The following is a 19,480-nucleotide window of genomic DNA, read 5'->3' as shown; positions in this document are numbered from 1 at the left end:
GCAGTTTTAGAGCTGAGGCCTCACTGTGACTCCAACAATTCAACCTGAAGAAGGGAAACCCATGCACAGGACTTGGCAGCCCTTGTGAACCTCTTCCAGGAATAGCATTTGCCTTGGAAGAGGAGAGAGGGAAAACCTATTCAGATCCTAACAACAAGAATAGGGCTTCGTGTGAGCCAACGGAAAACCAGCCACTCACTCATAGAAGAGCCCTCTCTCTGGTAAACAGGGCTTATAGCAGCTGCAGGGCTCTTCTGGAGGAATTTGTGGGCTGAGCTGCACAGACATAAAGCTTTCAAGCAAAAACGTGCATGTACCTCTCTTCCGAGTCCTCACTGGACCTACGTTTATGTAAATGTGACCCTACTTCCAAAGTACAAAGACCTTGAAGCCGACCTAGGCTGGCTTGGCAAGCTTGCCTGAACCTTTTAATAAAAGTGCGGCTTTTGACATCATGTGACAGCTTGCTGAACCCCAGACCCAGGGACAAGATCAGACTTTGAAGAAAAGCCTCAGTTTATTTGCTCAACGTTGGTCCTAAGCTTCCTCTAGATCCTTAGAGGCACCGTGAGAACTTACACAGTCAACTAGACCCCCAAGTTATGCGTTAGCATGCCAACGTCTGTCCTGAGAGGTACCGACCACTGCTCAGAGAGGCCGCTGTTACTTGAAGGCCTCTTTTGTTTTGTTTGTGTTTGTTCGTTTTTAAGACGGGCTCTCAGTAAGCAGCCCAGGTTGGTTTTGAATGAACAGTGATCCTCCTGCCTCCGCCACCCACGGGATGAGATCACAGGTGTCTACCACACTCAGCTGAGAGCCCTCGATTTGGCAGGCAATCGCTAGCCCTTAGGAGTCTAGGACATCTTAGGGTTCCCCCCCTCCAGACTGCGCATGTCATTGGCTGTGCAATCTGCCCCTTGATGGCGAACAAAAACCGACCACAAACTCCCCAAGGGCGATGAAAAAATAAACCTTCCCTGACTGCTAAGAAACAGAAATAGCCTGTGTCCCTGTGCTGAGTGGAACCTTCAAAGGTCTGGGAAAACTGCAGGAGGGATCCTGGGAAGACACCCCTCCCCTCCCATCCCCCACCCTCTGGTCCAGGCTATTCATGTGTTGGGTACCAACAAATGCCGGGCAAGTGAGGCTCTGAGAGGCAACCCAACAGCTGTTCAAGTTCTTCAGGGCAGGTACAGCACTCACCCAGGGTTCGGATGGTGTTGCTGGGCGAGCTGCGTGGGCTGAAGCCATGGGCATTCATGGCTCTCACAGCAAACTGGTAGTTGGTATCTGGATCAAGGCCTTTGAGAACCAAGGATTCCATCGGTAGCCGCTCTTGGATTATGGTCCAGCTCTTGTCAAAATCTGGCCTTTAATGATTAAAAATAATAATTAAAAAAAAAAAAGCAACAGTTTAGAATTACCATGGGGAAAACAGGCTGGCTGGCTGCGGCTGCTAATGCCATTTTCACTCCCAGAGCAAATGCTCATAAAAGTGAGTTAACATTTCCTATCTGAAAGTGGTCCTGCTTTCACACCATGACGTCATCAACAGTAAGTGTCACCAATAAAAGTGAGTAGATCATCTTTAGGGCCCTTTAAGTACTGCTTAGAGACTGTCTACTTCTGCCTGCTTGGCCTTGGCTGCGTGGGCTGTCATAGACCCCATGTAGGCTCATCCTCAAGAATTCTATTTTCCAGATGTTCCCTAAACAAGCCTTCTCCTTGGCAGTCCCATCCCTAGAGGTCAGGGGAACAGAGAGTTCATAGCTTTGCAATCTGTTCCTGAGGAAACAAATACAAGTTTTATAGGGTGACTGACGGCATGAATTGCCATGGGAACACCCTCGATGACTATGTTCACAGACATTCATAGCCTTAATAAACCATATCTGTGTCAATGTGCTCAATTTTCACATGTTCCTCTGAGGGCCTTGCAGAGAAGGTAGGCCTTCATTTAGACTTTTAACCAAGGAAGCGTCACACACAAAGCCAGCATAATCTCTGGAGCTGGAAGGAGCCAAGTTCAAATCTGAGCTCTGGGCTACTTACTAGCTGATCCTTTTATTTGTTTTATTTGTTTATTTGTCTTTAAGTCTCAGTTTTCTCATCTATAAACTGGGAATAATACAGGGACCTAGCTAAGGGTGCTGCCATGAAGATTACATTAAGTACATACTCTTAGCACCCCCCTCTAGTATCTTACCATAAAGATGAACCAGCCACTATTGTGGGGACTTCCTTACTTCTGGAGTTAATAACTCATAGCTGCTTGCGCACTGCACATTCCCAAGCTGTAATGCTAACCCATATTACTGGTTAGTCAGCCCTTGAGACAGAGCCAGCATGAATTAATATGTACTATAAGTACAAAACGCACACAAGCTTTTAAAGGGAGAAAAAAAAGGAAAACTATCTCATTTGTAAATATAAAATTGATTTCATCTTCAGATTGAATTCATGTTGTAATAATAATATTGTAGGTACACCAAGTTAAAATATTTTATTAAAATTCATTTGCATGGGCTGGAGAGTTGGATCAGCGATTAAGAACACCTATTCTTTTTTTTCTTTTTTTTTTTTAGAATTTTCTTTGTTAAATTTATTTACCGTTTATTCACTTTGTATCCTAGCTGTAGCACCCTCCCTTGTCCCCTCCCAATCCTGCTCTCCCTCTTCTCCTCCCATGCCTCTTCCCCAGTCCACTGGTAAGGGAGGTCCTCCTCCCCTTCCTTCTGACCCTAGCCTATCAGGTCTCATCAGGACTGGCTGCATTGTCTTCCTCTGTGGCCTGGTAAGGCTGCTTCACCCTCAGGGGGAGGTAATCAAAGAGCCAGCCCTTGAGTTCATGTCAGAGACGGTCCTTGTTCCCCATACTAGGGAAGCCACTTGGAGTCTGAACTGCCATGGGCTACATCTGAGCAGGGGTTCTGGATTATCTCCATGCATGTTCCTTGTTTAGAGTATCAGTCTCAGAAAAGACCCTTGTGCCCAGATTTCTTGGTTCTGTTGTTCTCCTTGTGGAGTTCCTGTCCCCTCCAGGTCTTTCTATCTCTCCATTCTTTCATAAAATTCCCTGCACTCTACCCAAAGTTTGGCTATGAGTCCCAGCATCTGCTTTGATACTCTGCTGGATAGAGTCTTTCAGAGGCCTTCTGTGATAGGCTCCTGTCCTGTTCCCTGTTTTTTCCCTCTTCTGATGTCTATCCTGTTTGTCTTTCTGAGTGAGGATTGATCATCTTACCCAGGGTCTTCCTTCTTGCTTAGCTTGTTTAGGTGGACAGATTTTCGTATGTTTATCCTCTATGTCTAATATCCACTTTTAAGTGAGTATACACCATGTGTGTAAGAGCACCTATTCTTGCAGGTTTTGATTTCCAGCATCCATATCATGGCTCATAACTACCTGAAATTCCAGTGCCAGGGGATGTCAGACACACACATGGTACACATCCCATGAAGGCAGGCAAAAACACCCCCAAACCTGAAGTAAATAAAGTAAATACATCTTGAAAAAAATTTAAATTTATTTTGTCCCTTCTTATCTTCATAATGCCACAACCAAACATAAACTCACATAGGCTTGTGCTACCTCTCTTTTGGATAGTGTGGCTTCCTCCAAAGGCAAAGTGAAAGTTGAGAATGACATTGCAGAGCTGGGGTGACAGTGCAGAGGTGGGGGTCTAACTGAGGGGTATGTGCCAATGGCTGCTAATTGCAGCATTCACCAAGCCTTGTTTTCATGCCTCAACTCATTTACCTCGTATAACTACCCTTTGTAGTAGACACTGACATTAAACATCTTAATCTTTTGTTTCTGCTTTTAATATAAAAGAGAAACTACGGCTTGGAAAGGGCAAGAAACTTGATCAAGGTTGTAACTGAGAACTGCTGAGGCCAAGTTGGGTTATGGGATGAGGTTAAGCTAAAGCAAAACAAGACACAAAAACAAAGAAAACAACCAAAAATAACTTGATATTGGGTTAAAGATTGTGGCGATGGTGGGCAGAGGGTAATTATTATACCTTCAGTTGGTTCCCTGTCCCCCTCTGGTGTTAAATGCTCTCTACTCACAGATATTTAGAGAGTAGCAGGAAACAAAACATTGGCGTTTGTCTTCTGTGAAAAGCATAATAGGAAAAGAGATAAAAGAAGAAGCCTGGATGGATTTCGTTTGTTAAATACATGCTTGCCTTGTTTTTCACCAGCAGGATTTACTAAAAGCCCAGGAAACAGGGACCCCCTTGGGCTTACCATGCTGAGTGGTTGTGGGCTGCACATTCTGATAGTGCCTGCTTTGGAGGAAAAGAGAAAGATCACAGGACATGCCTATTGGAGGACACAGGGTTGAGTTGTTCCCCGTCTTGTCTTAAAGGTGGAATTCTTCTCTGAAATGACTTTATCTTCAAAGGGAAAAGCTGAGTGAACGAAGGAAGCTCATTTGCAAATTCACATTAACACAGCATCACTTCACAGAGGAAAGCCACTGGAGATACCAGAAAGTAAAGCAGAAGAGATGTGGTCTTTAGATAAAACTCTCCTATTATTTGCTAAGCTTCCCTTGTGCTATTTCTAGAGGAAAGAGCCTTAATCTCTTTGGGTGTGCTTTTGTTTGCCCAGAGCTCCTTGCAGATATCTGAAGTCATCTTCATGCAAAACTTACAGGGAGAGGGAGAGAGGGAGGGAGGGAAGACTTTATATTTGTTGTTCATTTCATGAAGAAAAAAAAAAAACTATTCCCAACAAAAATGATGGAAATCATTAACATTTAATTTCATAATATATAGCTCATGCAGACTGAATAACAGTTTTAAACCTTTAATGCTCTGCTTCTGGTTTTGGGTCAGGTTTTTCATGTCATTGTTTCCAGTCTCTTGAGGTACAAAGGACAAAGGTGAGGCTGGGAGAGATAACCTGGCAGGAGTATTGTCTTAAAACATCCTCAACAATAGCTTTATCTTCCTCCACTGGGAGGAGTTTTTATCCTAACTACAATGTTGGCAGTCAAGTCACCATAGCAACACTATCCTGGCACTTTCCCCAACAATGAAAAGGCCAGAGTAGGAGAAGTGGACTGTGAATGTGCTGCTGTTCGGGGTACAGAGGGCCATCCCTGAGCGCTCACACTTGCAGCACTTTCCAAGAACTGGCATAGGGCAAGGTCAGGCATCTGACACCTCAGAAGGGGCTAAGCCAAGAGATCTATGGCTGACATTAGAATGACTGGGCAAGGGTGTTTGGGTAGGACATCCAGAGTGAGCAATGGCTATTCAAAATACCAGGAGTGAGGTCAAGTCATCAGGGCACACTCACTCAGTGCCTCACTTCAGTGGGAAGAGTTGCTTACCACAAGCAGTGCTAGAACCCAGCCCAAGTGTTGGAGCGTCCCAGAAATTATAAGCAAGATTCTGTATTTGAGCCCTCGTTTTGCTTTTCCGAGTAAAAGCCCCTTAGCTTCAATCATATTCTCAAAGATAATTAAGATACCCAAAGCTTAGGAGCCAGACCTACCCCTCTACTTTTGTAATCACAGAAAGAAAATAATTTACCTAAAGATACAGAACCATATTTTTCTCTTATTTCTTTTCTTGTGTCATTTTGACCACCTTGCGCATTGCCAAGCAAAATCTTAGTGAGCATTCGTTTTCTGTATACTATGAAATTCTGCAGGGTTAGGGTACCTACCCTGCAGGATCCATTACAGGAGTTGTATTCTGTGAGGCTTATAGGAAAGACAGCCTACCTCAGGGAACTAATGGTGCAATGGGGGAACAGTACATCTGGGGTCCTGCAGGAACAGAATCTAGAAGAATCATCAGGAAGTCAGTGCAAAATGGCTTATCTTAAGAACTGTATTTAAAATTTGAGTGTGTGTGTATATGTAAAACGTAGTGTCAAATTTCTTTGTGTGTGTGTGTGTGTGTGTGCGCGTGCCCCACCTATACGTAAGTGTCAGGGTGGCTAGGAGAGGACATCAGACCTCCTGGAGTTGGAGTGATTGTGAGCTGCCTGGCATCGGCGTTGGGAACCGAACAGCAAGCTCCCTCAATGGCTGAGTTGTCTCCCCAACCTCAAGAACTGGATTAAAATAGTTCAGTATAAACTGAACTCTTGCAGGAACTCCATAAGGCCCAGGAAGAACTTCAATTAAATCATGAAAGTTTTTGTATTTGAAGAAATGCAGGAAAATGGAGACTCCTCAGGTGGAGGAGAGATCAGAGCAACTCCAAACATGTGAGATGTAATATGACAAGCACTAAGTATGTGAGGGCAGGTGGGATAACCAAAGAGGATGAACGAGCCCCTGCTAAGAATGTGCATTGGACCCATACAAAAGATGGGCATGGTGCATGAAAACACAAGCCTATGGCATCTCTCTGCATACATGGTCCAGGGTCTCTGTCTCAACTTCTACTGAACCACTGAGCTGTATTTGTTCCTACCAACCGAGCACCTGACCTACCAAAAATCAATTGAGTTTATCCCAAAACTTATTGGTAATTTATTAGTGCTTCTTTGAGAAAAGGCCTCACTCGGTAGCTCATGCTTCCACCAGATATTGATCTTACTGGCCTCGGCCCTCAGAGTGCAGAAATCACAGGCATGCACCACCACATCTGACTTTATTTTGTGATTTTTGTGTTTATTAATATTACAGAAAGCACCAAAAAGTGACTATAAAAATGAATGGTGGATGCATTGTTTCCTAAGAACTTGACAAAGCCGAAATGTAAATAATTATCCTTGAACCAGGAAAAAGGAAGATTTGGGAAATTGTAAAATTCTAGAATTATTCTGAACTCCGCATTGCAAATGACTTTAAGTTTTTGGTTCTCTTGAAGAAACTATTAGTTCAAATGAGACCTTCAAGGTACACAGGACGTTCATGGTGGCAACTCAGTGAGGGGACCCACATTTCAAAAGAACTACCATAGCTTTACATTAACAGAGCAGTTAATCAATGCACATTTACAGAATTTATCTTAAAAAGGAGTGTTTAAAGTATCAGAATCATTTTAAAATGAGTTCTAATTTTAACTGACTTTAAAAATTAATCTCTCTTTGATCACTTCCCCCTGAGGAGGGAGCAGCCTTATCAGGCCACAGAGGAAGACAATGCAGCCACTCCAGATGAGACCTGATAGACTAGGATCAGAAGGAAGGGGAGGAAGTCCTCCCCTATCAGTGGACTGGGGGAGCGGCATGGGCGGAGAAGGGGACATGAGGGTGGGATTGGGAGGGGAGGAAGGAGGGAGCTACAGGGGGGATAGAAAGTGAATAAATTGTAATTAATAAAAATTAAATTTAAAAAAGAAAAAATTAATCTCACAACAACAATCTCAATGCTGTTCAGTGGTAGAATGTAATGGTTAATTTCTGTTATGAATTTGACAGAATTTTCAATGACCTAGGAGATGTCTGCAAATGTGTTTGTAGAGATTTGACTGAGGTGAAAAGGACATTTGCTCAACTATGTCCATTAGAGCTTTATTCGTAACAGCCAGAAACTGGAAACAACCTAGACATCCCTCAACTGAAGAATGGATACAGAAATTGTGATACATTTACACAATAGAATACTACTCAGCTATTAAAAAACAAAGAAATCATGAAACTTGCAGGCAAATGGATGCAACTAGAAAAGATCATCCTATATAACCCAAACCCAGAGAGACGCACATGGTATGTACTCACTTATAAGTGGATATTAGACCTATAGTACAGGATAGCCATACTACAATCCACAGACCCAAAGAAGCTAGGTAACAAGGAGGGCTGGGAACAAGAAGGGAAACTGAGGGGGAACATCTCTTTATCAAGTTGGAGGCCTGTGACAGGGTAGGCTCCTGGGAGCATATGGGTGTGACTCTAGCTGAGCCTCCTAACGGGGAGGGGGAATGAAGACTGAAGTGACCACCTCCTAGCCAGGCAGGACTAGTGGAAGGAGGGGAACAACAACCCACTGACAAAACCTGTGATCCAAAAATTACCCTGCCTACAAGAAGTGCAGGGATAAAGAGGGAACAAAGATTGAGGGAAAGTCCAACCAATAATTGGCCCAACCTGAGACCCACCCCATGGTAGAGAGCCAGCCCCTGACACTAATCATGATACTCTGCTATGCTTGCAGACAGGAGCCTAACTTGAATGTCCTCTGGGAGGCTCCAGCCAGCTGTGGATCAAGACAGATGCTGGGACTTGCAGCTGAGCATGGGGAGGAGTTCCAGGGGTCCTGTGGTAGTGGGGGAAGATGAAAAGAACTGGAACAGAAACCTTACAAGAAGACCAACAAAGACAATTAATCCAGACCCATGGAGGCTTACAGAGACTGAGACATCATGCTCTGGACCTAGGACTCCTGCACACATGTAGCCGATGGGTGGCTTGGTCTTCATACATGGTGCCTGGTGAGTAGAGCGGGGTGGCTCTTTCTAATATGGACTCTATTGCTGGCTCTTAGATCACTTTCCTTGGCAGGGCTGCCTTGGCTGGCCTCGAGGGTGAATATATGCTCAGATCTGATGTGAGTTCATGTGCTGAGGAAGATTGAAGGGGAAGAGCTATTTTTTCTGGAGGAGGGGGAAGGAGAGAGGGTAAAAGAGGAGGGAAGGGGGACTGGGAGGAGAGGAGGGTGAGGGCACCCTTGGGATGTAAAGTAAATAAACTGAAATTAAAAAAAAAGAAAAGATCCCAGCTCAAATAAAAAGGAGGAGGAATTAAGTGGAGCACAAACATCTATCTCCCTCTCCTTGCTGACTGAGGATGCCATGTGACTATCTGCCTCAAGCTCCCGCCACCAGAGCTAGAGCAGCAGTCACCACCATGCCTTCCTTTCCTTGAAGGACTATACCCTCAAACTGTAGGGCTCAATAAACTTCTTTCCTTGAGGAATTCCTGTCTGGGCTTCTGCAATAGCAATGAGAAAATCAACTAATATGATGAGTGTGTACGTAGAAACTGACTTGTGCCCAAGATATCCACATACGTGCTGCGCGCACACACACACACACACACACACACACACACACACACACACACATTCTTCAAGGGCCTTTGCAGGATGGAAAAAAAATACCAGGGCAATAGAAAACTGGACCGCAAGCACCTTGAAAAACTGGAGAGGTGTTTTGTGAAGGTCTGTGAGAAAATGGAAAAGAAAAGATAATTAATGTTATCTTTTTGATATTCTGCCTCTAAGTAAAAGCATTGAAAATATTCATTGATGGTTGTTTTAATGGGTTTTCTAAATTGGTAGCCAGCCTGGAATATCCATATGTCTCAGAGAAGTTCAAACTGATAAGTGGGGAAAAGGGAATAAGTGTGGGGGGGGGAGTTTCTAACAACAATATAAGTGGTTAAGAAGGAAAAAAAAGTAGATGTGGTAGGAACAAGTGTCAAGGAGATAAAGAAGGCATAGCTTTACACAGCCAAGTTAAAAACATTAACAAGTTTGAAAAAATAATAGGAAAGAGCCATCTTTCAAAAATCCAAGGAATTTATAATTTATTTTAGGGAATACAGATGTTTGTCGGGGATGTGGATTCTCTGTGCTGGCTAGTTTTACATCAACTTGAATCAAGCTAGAGTCATCAGGGACTCTTTCAAGGAGGAGCCTTGACTGAGAAAGCACCTCTGTAGGGCAGGCTGTAGGCATGCCTACCGAGTGTTTTCTAAATCAGTGGTTGATGGGGAGGGCCCAGCTGTTGGTGGGTGGCACCACCCATGGGCTGGCGTTTTCAGTCTATAAGAAAGCTGGCTGAGCAAGCCAGGAGGAGCAAGCCAGTAGGCAAAGCTCTTCCATGGTCTCTGCATCAGCTTCTGCCACCAGGTTCCTGCCCTGCTTGAGCTCTTGTCCTGACTTCCTTTGATGATGGGCTGTTATATGGAACTTTGAGTGAAATAAACCTTGTCCTCCCCAAGTTGCTTTGGTCATGGTGTTTCATTACAGCACTAGCAACCCTAGCTAAGACACTCTCCATAATAGGTATGACAGAATGAAAATTCAAAAGGATTTCAATGTATAAAAATGCAAGGGCAAAGCCTACCCAAGAGAAATTTAACAGGATGCTTACAAAATGTCATGTTAGCTTTTTTAAGCAAGTCAGTTCAATAGACACCCAGGGGGAAAACCCTGAGCAAAAACCTACGGCAGAAAAGGTGCTAATCTGGACTTTCAAAGTAGTCACATACTCAATATGAGCTCTGAGGCTCATCAGTTGTTGAAAAGGCCCACTACTATGTCGATCACTCAGCACAGTGGTTCCCTACCTTCCTAATACTGCAGCCCTTTAGAGTTCCTCATGCTGTGAGAGGGTTTGTTTGTTTGTTTGTTTGTTTGTTTGCCCATTAAGGAGTTACGACCCACAGGTTAAGAGCCACTTAACTCAGCCAGCGTATGACCACTAAAGGCAAAGTTCGAAGAGTGGGCACTGCTTAGCTTGAATGCACAGAGGCAGGACAGAGTCTTTAGGAAAGAGACAAGACTGCATCCTGGGATGATGGTGTAAACACTTCCCGGCTTTCCACATGGGAATATGGTGTCCAATGGCTTCTTACAGAGACATCAGTGGCAGCTCATTAGAAGAGAAACCTTCTGGCAATTAGGAATGAGCGGTTAGGAATAAAGGTATATGCTTTGGAAGGGATGGCCTGTACAGAAGTAAAGGAAAGCAGCCATCAGTCACGGAAGGTTAAGTAAAAAGCAACTTTTAGAACAGGGTAGGGAGCCTCTGGGGCCTCTGACCTCCATCCACATTGATTCAGAGCAATGCTTTTTCAATGATTCACAGAAAGACATTCGCTGGGCACTGTGAGCTTTAGAATATCACTCACGTGTGCGTGCGTGCTCACACATGTGCACGCGCGCACACACACACACACACACACAAACGCAACTGAAATGAGTTTCACAACACCTGTTTATTCCCTTTGTGACATCCTCTCATGTTTTCTCTTTTGAGAAACGCTCAACCACTTTCAAATCCACCATCCTTTACAGTTTGGGAACTGGTGTCCTTGATGCTGAGACGGTAAAGCTTAAGCATCTTACAGACATTAACTAGGAAACTGGGCTCAAGGTAGTTACATCACATTAGGAAAATATTTTTGAGAGTAGAATTTGTTGGAGCAGAACGCCACCCTCTGGGGGACATGGCAACACATGCAGAACGGCCTGGAGAATGGAGGCTGCCTGGCTGACCTGAGGTGGAATGGACCAAATGCACACTACCACCAGGTATTTGAGACCTCTTTCAAACCTATGATGGTTGCCCAATTTAACGTCTAACGTTTGCCGAAGGACATTGGATTCACTGACAGTTTTAAAAGTACCTCTCTGTCCCCCATTTTATTCCTCATGAGCATCATCAGCTCAGGGGCGGGTTCCAAGGGCTTCTCTGAAATCTCCCACTGCCTTGATCCCAACGCTGTTGACACACATTAATCACCACTGGATGCAGTTTCTTTCACTCTTCTGTCTTTCCTTCTAGACTGCAAGGGAATGGATCACGGGGACTTTGTCACGTTCACCTCTGTGTTCCCTGAGAAGTCTGCGTGGCCTTTCAAAAATGCAAATACTGAAATCGCTTTCCTCCTTAAAACTTCCTGTGGTTCCTTATTCCCTTCAGGATAAAAAGCGAACTTTTTTAATGCTGTTCTTGGTCTGACCTGTGCCTACTCTTCTCTCACTGTGCATAGCTCCAGGCTTTCTAAGCAATTCCAGGAACATTTTCTTCTTGCCTCCAAGCCATTGCTTAAGTGGCTTCTTCTAGCCTAAGCCTTTCATATTGCTTCCTCCCGCCTCTTCTACAGTTATCTCTGATGTGTCCTTCCTAGCTAATGTAAGAAACCTACCCAGATGCCTTCAAAACTGGGTCACCCACAAATATGAGCAACTTTGATGTGTCAATTAAAACTTCCAAGATTAAAATAAGTTCAGATGCCAAGCACGCATTCCCCAAGGCTCATGTCCCTACCCCTGCTGTGCCACTCACCACTCGGACTATGTTCATCTTCATCCCTCATGACACTGTCCAAAAGCTTGGGGCACAGCGTATTGGCTTCTAAATCTCTTACCCATCTCTTGGTACACATTCTTTAATAACACAGGTTTGTATGACTAGGTGTTCATAATAGGCTCTTCATAGGGTGTTTGAGAAAATTAAAATACGTTAGGAATAGCAGGATACCCTAAGCCAGGGGTCAAGGAAATGCAGCTGTCAATCTTTATGGGAACACAATAGCTGGGGTGTTAAAGTCCACAGCTGCTTTCCTATGACAACGAGACAGCAGAGTATTTGACACAGACCTTGTGTTGCTGATAGAGCAAAGATGCTATCTGGTCCTTCAAGAAAAGGCCTGCCAACCCCTGACCTAAAACTGCAGTCTTTAACTTTCTTATGCCACAGTGACTGTTTGAAAAAGCCCGTGTACCCCTTCTTAGAATGGTTTTGTGTGCATAACTTTAAACATAAGATCACAATCGCTACGTTGATAGCAATAACCTAAGTAGTAAGTATAGTATTTTCTTTCATATGTACTGCTTTATTAAAATGTTAAATAAGAGAACCCAGGAATGAACTTCAGTTACTATAATAATTTTAATTTAGTGATAAGCATAGCTGCTATTTTGAGATACGAACAACAATTGTAATGGGATAAGAAAAGACCAGTCCAATGGCGACAGAAGTCCCAGGAACTGCTTTGCCACTGTGGTTTGGAGTCATCATTGATTTATGAAGACAGTGCTGAGTATCACTTGCCAAAAGGAAGAACACAGTAATCTTCCAACCAAGTACAGAGACCCCTTGAATTCTACCTAAGGAGCCCCTTGGGGACCTAAAGACTGCAGAACCTAGCTCTCAGAGAAGAGACACAAAGCCATAGATAGATAAGCCAGAGCCAATGGGACAGGAGTGGGAGAAAGCCCCATGCTCAGCGGAGCTTTGACTGTCTATTTTACAGGCTAGTGTCATACAAATTTTGCTCCCCACAAAAATGAACTATAGTGTGAAGTCCAAACCATTAAGTCATTACATTAAAAAAATCTATTTGACCTTCAGCTCTCCCACTCTCTTTGTATTTACATTTTAGTCTAAACTAATCTAATGACAAACAGATGGGGTCAAATGGGGCACTGATAAACTTGACTGGCAGCCTGTCCTAGGTAGGCAGGAGGAGGGCAGGCTTTTTCATTTGCAGTTTACAAATGACTCCCAAAGCTGCTACATGAAAATTCAATTTATATCTATCTACTTCCACCACCCTGAGCAGGCGTTTCACTAGGCACCATCACAGAATGAAGAATTGAAATTTGAAGGAAGCTGCCTGTAGGACCCGGGATCTTATTTCTGCAAAAACATTTAGCCTTTTCATCTAAGCCCAAGGCCTTAATGGCTAGCGGAATTTCTAAGACCACATGACAGGTTTCAAGGTGCTTCTGAGATTTTCAATTCTGAAAGTAAAGTAATAAAAGAAGAATTCTTGCTTTCACAGGGCATCATTTGTTAACTTGGAGTCTCAGCTGAAATCTAAGCCAGTCAGTTTTCTTATTGCTAATTTTGGTCCTTTTGGCAAGCAGAGCTTATACTATAGCACCCCATCTTCCTAAATAATTTCTACAAAAAAAACCCCAACAAAACAAAACAAATACAAGGGTGTGTGGAGACTTTTTTCATTGTCTTGTATTCTTTCAAAATTGATTGTGTGAGCATAGAATTTTTTATTTTTTTAGGGCTGGGTATGTAGTCCAGAAGCAGGCCGGGGGCCTTCCTGCAAAAAAGCAACAGAAGAGCTCAGAGAGAGAAAAAAGAATGCTTAAATGTTTTCAGTCCTAACATTTGAGGTCTAGAAAAAACAACCGAAGGCCACATTCCTCTTAAATATTGCAGTCATTCATCTGGTTATTGCTATAAGTTCTAGCAATAGTGAAGTTCTGAGAAGAAAGCTGGTGGTTTACTAATTTACGAAGATGACTAAATCTCAGAGTTGACTCCAGGTGGAATGAAGCTGCAGTCAGAGCCATCAAGTGAGTCACAAACACTGAGGTGTTCTGAAGCTTCACCATATGCTGAACTGATAGCCGTTACGTTTTCCATCGTGTGTGTGGGTAGGGTTGTGCACGCACACAAGAACATGCTTGCATGACAGCCCACATGAGGAGGTCAGAGGACAGTGGCTGGAGCCAGTTCTCTCCTTCCACCAGGTGGGTCTGGAACCAAACTCAGCTCCTCAGGATCTGCAGCAAGCTCCTTTACTTGCGGAGCCATTTCTCAGGCTCCTGCTACCTACCCACTATGCGGTTAGAAATCAACGTAGTAAATGTCTTTCAGCAGTGGCTGGAAAGTGACACTGGGCTAAAAGGGGCTGGGCCGTGGGCACGTGCAGAATCTAAGTTGGATCTTTTCTGGCTTTTATTTCTGCAGTTGGTGGGGTAGGATGTTGGCTGTCAGAATGGCCTCTGATACTAGCAACAAAGGATTTCTTTAGCCACATTTCTCTAATGCTTTTTACACTCTCTCCTTGAAAACAAATGTAAAGTAATCATTTTTAAGTGGCTCAGGGCAAAAGACCCAACATAAAAAGCCCTCCATGGACCCCTCTGTCTAAGTGATGAGAGACATCTTTTGTCTTTTCCTCCTACGAGCATCTGTATTTTCTAGCTAAAGAAAGTCAGACTCACAGCTTGCTCAGGATTACAGTAGTCCAAACATGACTACCAGTGTTCAAAAGAGGGGAATAGGGGGAAAAGTGGGAAGGAGGGTGGGACTGGGAGGAGATGAGGGAGGGGGCTACAGCTGGGATACAAAGTGAATAAACTGTAATTAATAATCAATAAAAAATGTTCCAAAACCTATATGATAGGTAATATGTAGTAGAGTCAAGGCTGCAGGAAAGACCCCGTTACCTCCAACAGTATCTTTAGTAGCACACTTATAGCTCCCCTCTCCTGTCTCAGGGCCCCCACTGTCTCATTCTGGCTTCCAAGTAAACATCCTTGCCTCAAGCTGTGCTTTGAGGGCTTGTCTAGGGTTACATGGCAGCTAAAGAGTTAAAGGAAGCAGCATTCTCTCCCAGGGCTTCTGGTTCTGAAGGCACATATTTTTGTTTTCTGCTTCCAGTGTGTGTGAAAGACTAGGAAATTATAATATCTACCTTTTATCAACATCAGATACAGAGTGAGCTGGAAGAATACATGTTTGAGTGTAAAACAATCAGTGAATGAGAACTACCATCTCTGCTGGGGATTGCACAGATGATACGCTGGGCAGTGATTAAAAAATGCATTTCTCGAGCTGGAGAGATGGCTCAGAGGTTAAGAACACTGGCTGTTCTTCCAAAGATCCTGAGTTCAATTCCCAACAACCACATGGTGGATCAAACCATTTATAATGAGATCTAGTGCCCTTTCCTGGCCTGCAGGCCTCACATGCGGGCAGGATACTGTATAAATAATTAATCTTAAAAATGCATTTCTCAAAATTTAAAGTGTTGCATTTTGTTCTGTTGGTGTTGTGTAATTTATTTGTGGAAATAAATCATGTGTTAAATCCCTCTCAGGCTTTTTAGATGAGAAAAACTGGAGTCTTAGAACTCTGAGTGTTGCTTAAGTATTAGAGCCAGGCTTAGAAACATTTCTATTCTAAGCACACTCCAGGCTTTGCCTACCTGTTGAGAGGCATGATAATGTGCTACCATCTGGCAGGAGCCTTGGTCTGAACTTCAAAATAGTATCCCTTCCTCTCCCTTCCTTCTTCCTTTCTCTCCTCGTCGGTCATTTCTTCCTCCCCTTCATTTCCTCTTTTCTCCATCCCTCCCTCCCTTACTTCTTCTTTTCTTTATTTCATTTCCTTTCTTTTTTTCTTCCAGGCTTTCCCATCATCCATTTGCCACTTCAAAAGCTGTTCTACAGTTTCTCTTTGAGGATTACCCACCTTGAGCACTGAGCCTACACACCCCAGGTCTGAAACTCCCATCTACGGCTGTGATCAGAGCTTGTGGTGTGACCAGTGCTTAGCTAATTCATAAATTCTCTCCACCCTGGCCACTGGGATCAGCTTGGAGAATGGAAAAGAACCTAGATATCAAAATTCTGCTGGGTCTGAAGAGAAATCCATACTCTCTTGGAAGTAGAGAACTAAGCTTGAAGGCTACAAAACTTAAGGGTATGGGAAAGCTTACTTAAAAATGAATCAATGAAGTAGAGAGATGGATGAACACTCCCTGCTAAGGTGGCATGGATCTAGTGCCCCCTGAATTCAGACTTGCCACTAGACTTTACAGTCACAGAAGCTCACACATCATTGCTCCAATCTTCTTTCAAGTTTCTGCTACTTGGAATTCAGCAAGCCCTGCCTGAGAACTATCTTGGAAGACACAAATGTCTGCTTCCCACAGTCCAGGAATAAACTGGGAGGTCAAGACAAAAAAAATTTCCAAACAAAAACAACTCATCAGATCTTGACAGGACCCTTTGCCCCAGCTTCAGAAAGCCTGAGGAATGAAGTCTCTTTATGAATCCACAACATACAGGGCTCAGAAGAGCTCCTCATCTTTAATGCAGGCCAGACTGACCCCAGTTGCTCACTTTCTATCCAGAATCAAATGGAGACCCAGATTCAGGCTAAGACCTTGCATTGGGAATTCCTTTATGTTTACCTTTTCTTCTTCTTCTTCTCTTTTTATAAATAAAATTGCACCACAGCATTGACAATCATGAGTTCCGCATGAGTTTTTACGGTCCATCAAACTGAATCACAAGTACTTAGGATATAGTTAGGAGGGGAAAAAGTTGAACTCAGACTTAGAAACTTGCCCCAAGCTAATATGGATGGGAGGGCACAGTGCATGGTGTTTGTATGTAAGGAGCTCTTCCCTCCATTCTGAGAAAAGCCATCAAATATTTACTTCTGATACAACGCTTTAAAGTTAGAAGGGCAGGTTTCAAGCCTCAAATGCAGGCCAGCTTGTTAGCAAAGGTGAATAAAGGGTTTTCAGAGCTCACAACAGTGTTTAGCTGCAAAGGAGGGAGAAGGAGGGGACAGTGTCCCCAATGACTGCTCATCCAAGATGAACATTCATGGACATATGTTGGCCCAATTGCAAACGTGGTCCTCCAAGACTGTGTACGACCTCAAACGCACAAATGGCTGAGGCCCAGTGAAGACCTGTGTCTGTCTCACGTCATATGGGGCATAGTCATGGTCTCTGGTTTGACCTGTGACTCACCTAATGAATTCCACTGAGTAGGACTGAATCGGAGCACTTCCTTCACTCTTCCCAGGTTTCCAAGAGAGGGCCACTTCAGAATCAGAAACCACAAGGACATGTGGCTGCTGCGGTGCTGCAGGGGCCAGGCAGGACTCTAGGCAGGAGGACAAACACAGCTAGACTTGGCTATGGAGAGGATGGATACATCCAAATCAGGTGCATGTTCTGCGACTGAAATGTATCTTATTTGGTATGGCCTGAAACCCAAGCCAAACAGCAAGACACAGATGATTTCACCATGTAACACACTCACTGAAATCTTGTTTTCCCTTCCTTTTGCAGAACCTCGGGCTGGCAAGGGACTCAGCTGGCCTCACTGGCCCCGCGACACGGGATGTGTACCCCTGAGGGTCTTTCGGCACACCTCCATCTCCTATCAACTGTTCATCTGTTTCCATGCTGTAATCAGTACTGGCTCCCAAGGAAACAGAATACTCATTGTTCCTGCAACTTATTTTCAGACACTTCTGTATGTGTCTTTTGTGTATGTACTGATGACCAGAATGCATAGCAGTGGTAGGACATGTGGGTGCATGCCGTCATGTGTAAAAAGGATCCTGTCACCTGGTACCTGCTACTGTCTATTTGTCCAGACTTCCCCACCTTCTAGTTCTATGCACACTAGCGTTCAGACCTTTCTAAGCACTTCTGGTCATGCAGGCGGTTATAGATTAATGTCTCCTCCTGACAAAGAGTACAGCGTGAACAGTGACTGCAGTAAACCCAGCGTCGTCTTCTGGTGTCCACCTCTCTACCTCACGGATGCACATTCCCTGCATTTCTCCTTCCCTTTCTCTCCCCTTCTTCACTGTCTTGATTTCTACTCACTTGCTAGTCTCACTTTTTATTGTTCCAATGAGTTCTTCCTGCATCCTGATGTGGTAAGGCCCTGCAGCTTATGGGTACCACATTTTACAGTCTGTCAGTATATGCTAATCACATACTGTCTTGCCTGACCCTGTTGAGTCCTGAGAGAGCAGAGGCATGTTTCCTGTGGTCGCCACTGACCTCTTAGAACCCAGCACAGTATCTGGCTTGTGCATTTTGCTGAATGTAAGCATAAGTACATGGGAAACCCTCTCCCATTCTTAATTAATTTGAGCCTTTTTTTTTTCTTTTACCTTGAGACAAAGTGGTCACATGCCGAGGAAAGCTAAGCCTCCCTTTGCCAGTCTGGCTGTAAGCTGCTATGCTGACTTGATATTCAGTGCCTGGCTTCAAATCTCCGATCACTTCCTCCTGTCAATAACCAAACAAGAAAGGTGGCAAGAATTAGAAGCTCTGTTTGGACAATCGAGAGCAGTACCTTTAATACAGTTAAAGTAAAGCAAACCCTTCAATACAGTTCCTCACTCTGTGGTGACCCCCAACCACAAAATTATTTTTGTTGCTACTTCACAACTGTAATTTTGCTACTGTTATGAATCATAGTGTAAATATCTGGTACATGTCCCCTGGGAACATGTCCTTCAATCCCCAAAGGGGCCATGACCCACACATTGGGAAGTGATGATCTAAACAGCTTCTGTAAGGTTTACTTCTCTGGACCAGTTACAAAATAAAAAAAAATTAAAAAAAGCAAAACAACACAGCATGTCTTGCAGGGGCAGAGGGGTGGTCTTTATCAGAGTCTGCACAGCGCTCCAAGCAGGAACCTAGTCATGCCTCAGATGCTGTTCTCAGGGCTGCTGCAATGTGAGCAGTGAACCTTCGGGAACACCCGGGTCGTTCTTTCCATGTGTAAACTGCCTCAAGACAAACTCGAGTTTTGATCTGTACCTTAGAGTAAAGAGACGAAAATTTTGATTCTCAAATTTTAAAGCACTGGGACCAACCGAGAGAGCTTTCTTAAGGTAAATGATGGGTTTGATTCCCAGAGTGTCTGAGTCAGTGGTCCTGAATGAGAAATGGCTTACGAATTTGTCGCGCTTCTGACAAGATCCCAGATGATACCGGTAGTGATGCTGATGCTGTTTCCCGCTCCCCGGGAATGGCTAGAACTAATGATGGTTCTTCCTGGCAGAACCACACCGAGTGGAAAGCCCTAGCTGAAGATTTGTCCTTCCGATTCAGGAGAGGAGGCTTGTCCCCAGCAGCGGGGCTAAGTGGCAGGTATAGCTGCTCTTCTCGGAGAGAAGCAGCAGTACAGCGCAGTGGGAAGGGTACCAGTTTGGAGCCAGCTTGTCTTGGACTTGAATCCTGATTCTTTCAC

The 19,480-nt window shown here is 44.0% G+C and overlaps 1 protein-coding gene across 3 annotated transcripts in view; it reads right to left on the bottom strand.

The window, feature by feature from the left end:
• The window catches only part of Egflam (EGF like, fibronectin type III and laminin G domains), a 179,968-nt gene that overhangs the window by 77,160 nt on the left and 83,328 nt on the right, over positions 1–19,480 (bottom strand). For 2 of the 3 annotated variants that reach the window (XM_055601137.1, XM_055601138.1), the window contains exons 4-6: positions 18,390–18,507; positions 17,227–17,362; positions 1,204–1,370 (exon numbers count right to left, since the gene is read on the bottom strand). In XM_055601137.1, the coding sequence (XP_055457112.1) occupies positions 1,204–1,370; positions 17,227–17,362; positions 18,390–18,507 (421 nt within the window). Of the gene's footprint in view, positions 1–1,203; positions 1,371–17,226; positions 17,363–18,389; positions 18,508–19,480 lie in introns of those variants that run through there. The other variant, XM_055601139.1, reaches the window with a different exon arrangement.

Source organism: Psammomys obesus, unplaced genomic scaffold, assembly GCF_907164565.1.
Source record: "Psammomys obesus unplaced genomic scaffold, mPsaObe1.curated_primary_1811, whole genome shotgun sequence".
NCBI lineage: Eukaryota > Metazoa > Chordata > Mammalia > Rodentia > Muridae > Psammomys > Psammomys obesus.
This window is presented reverse-complemented; position numbering and strand designations above follow the sequence as displayed.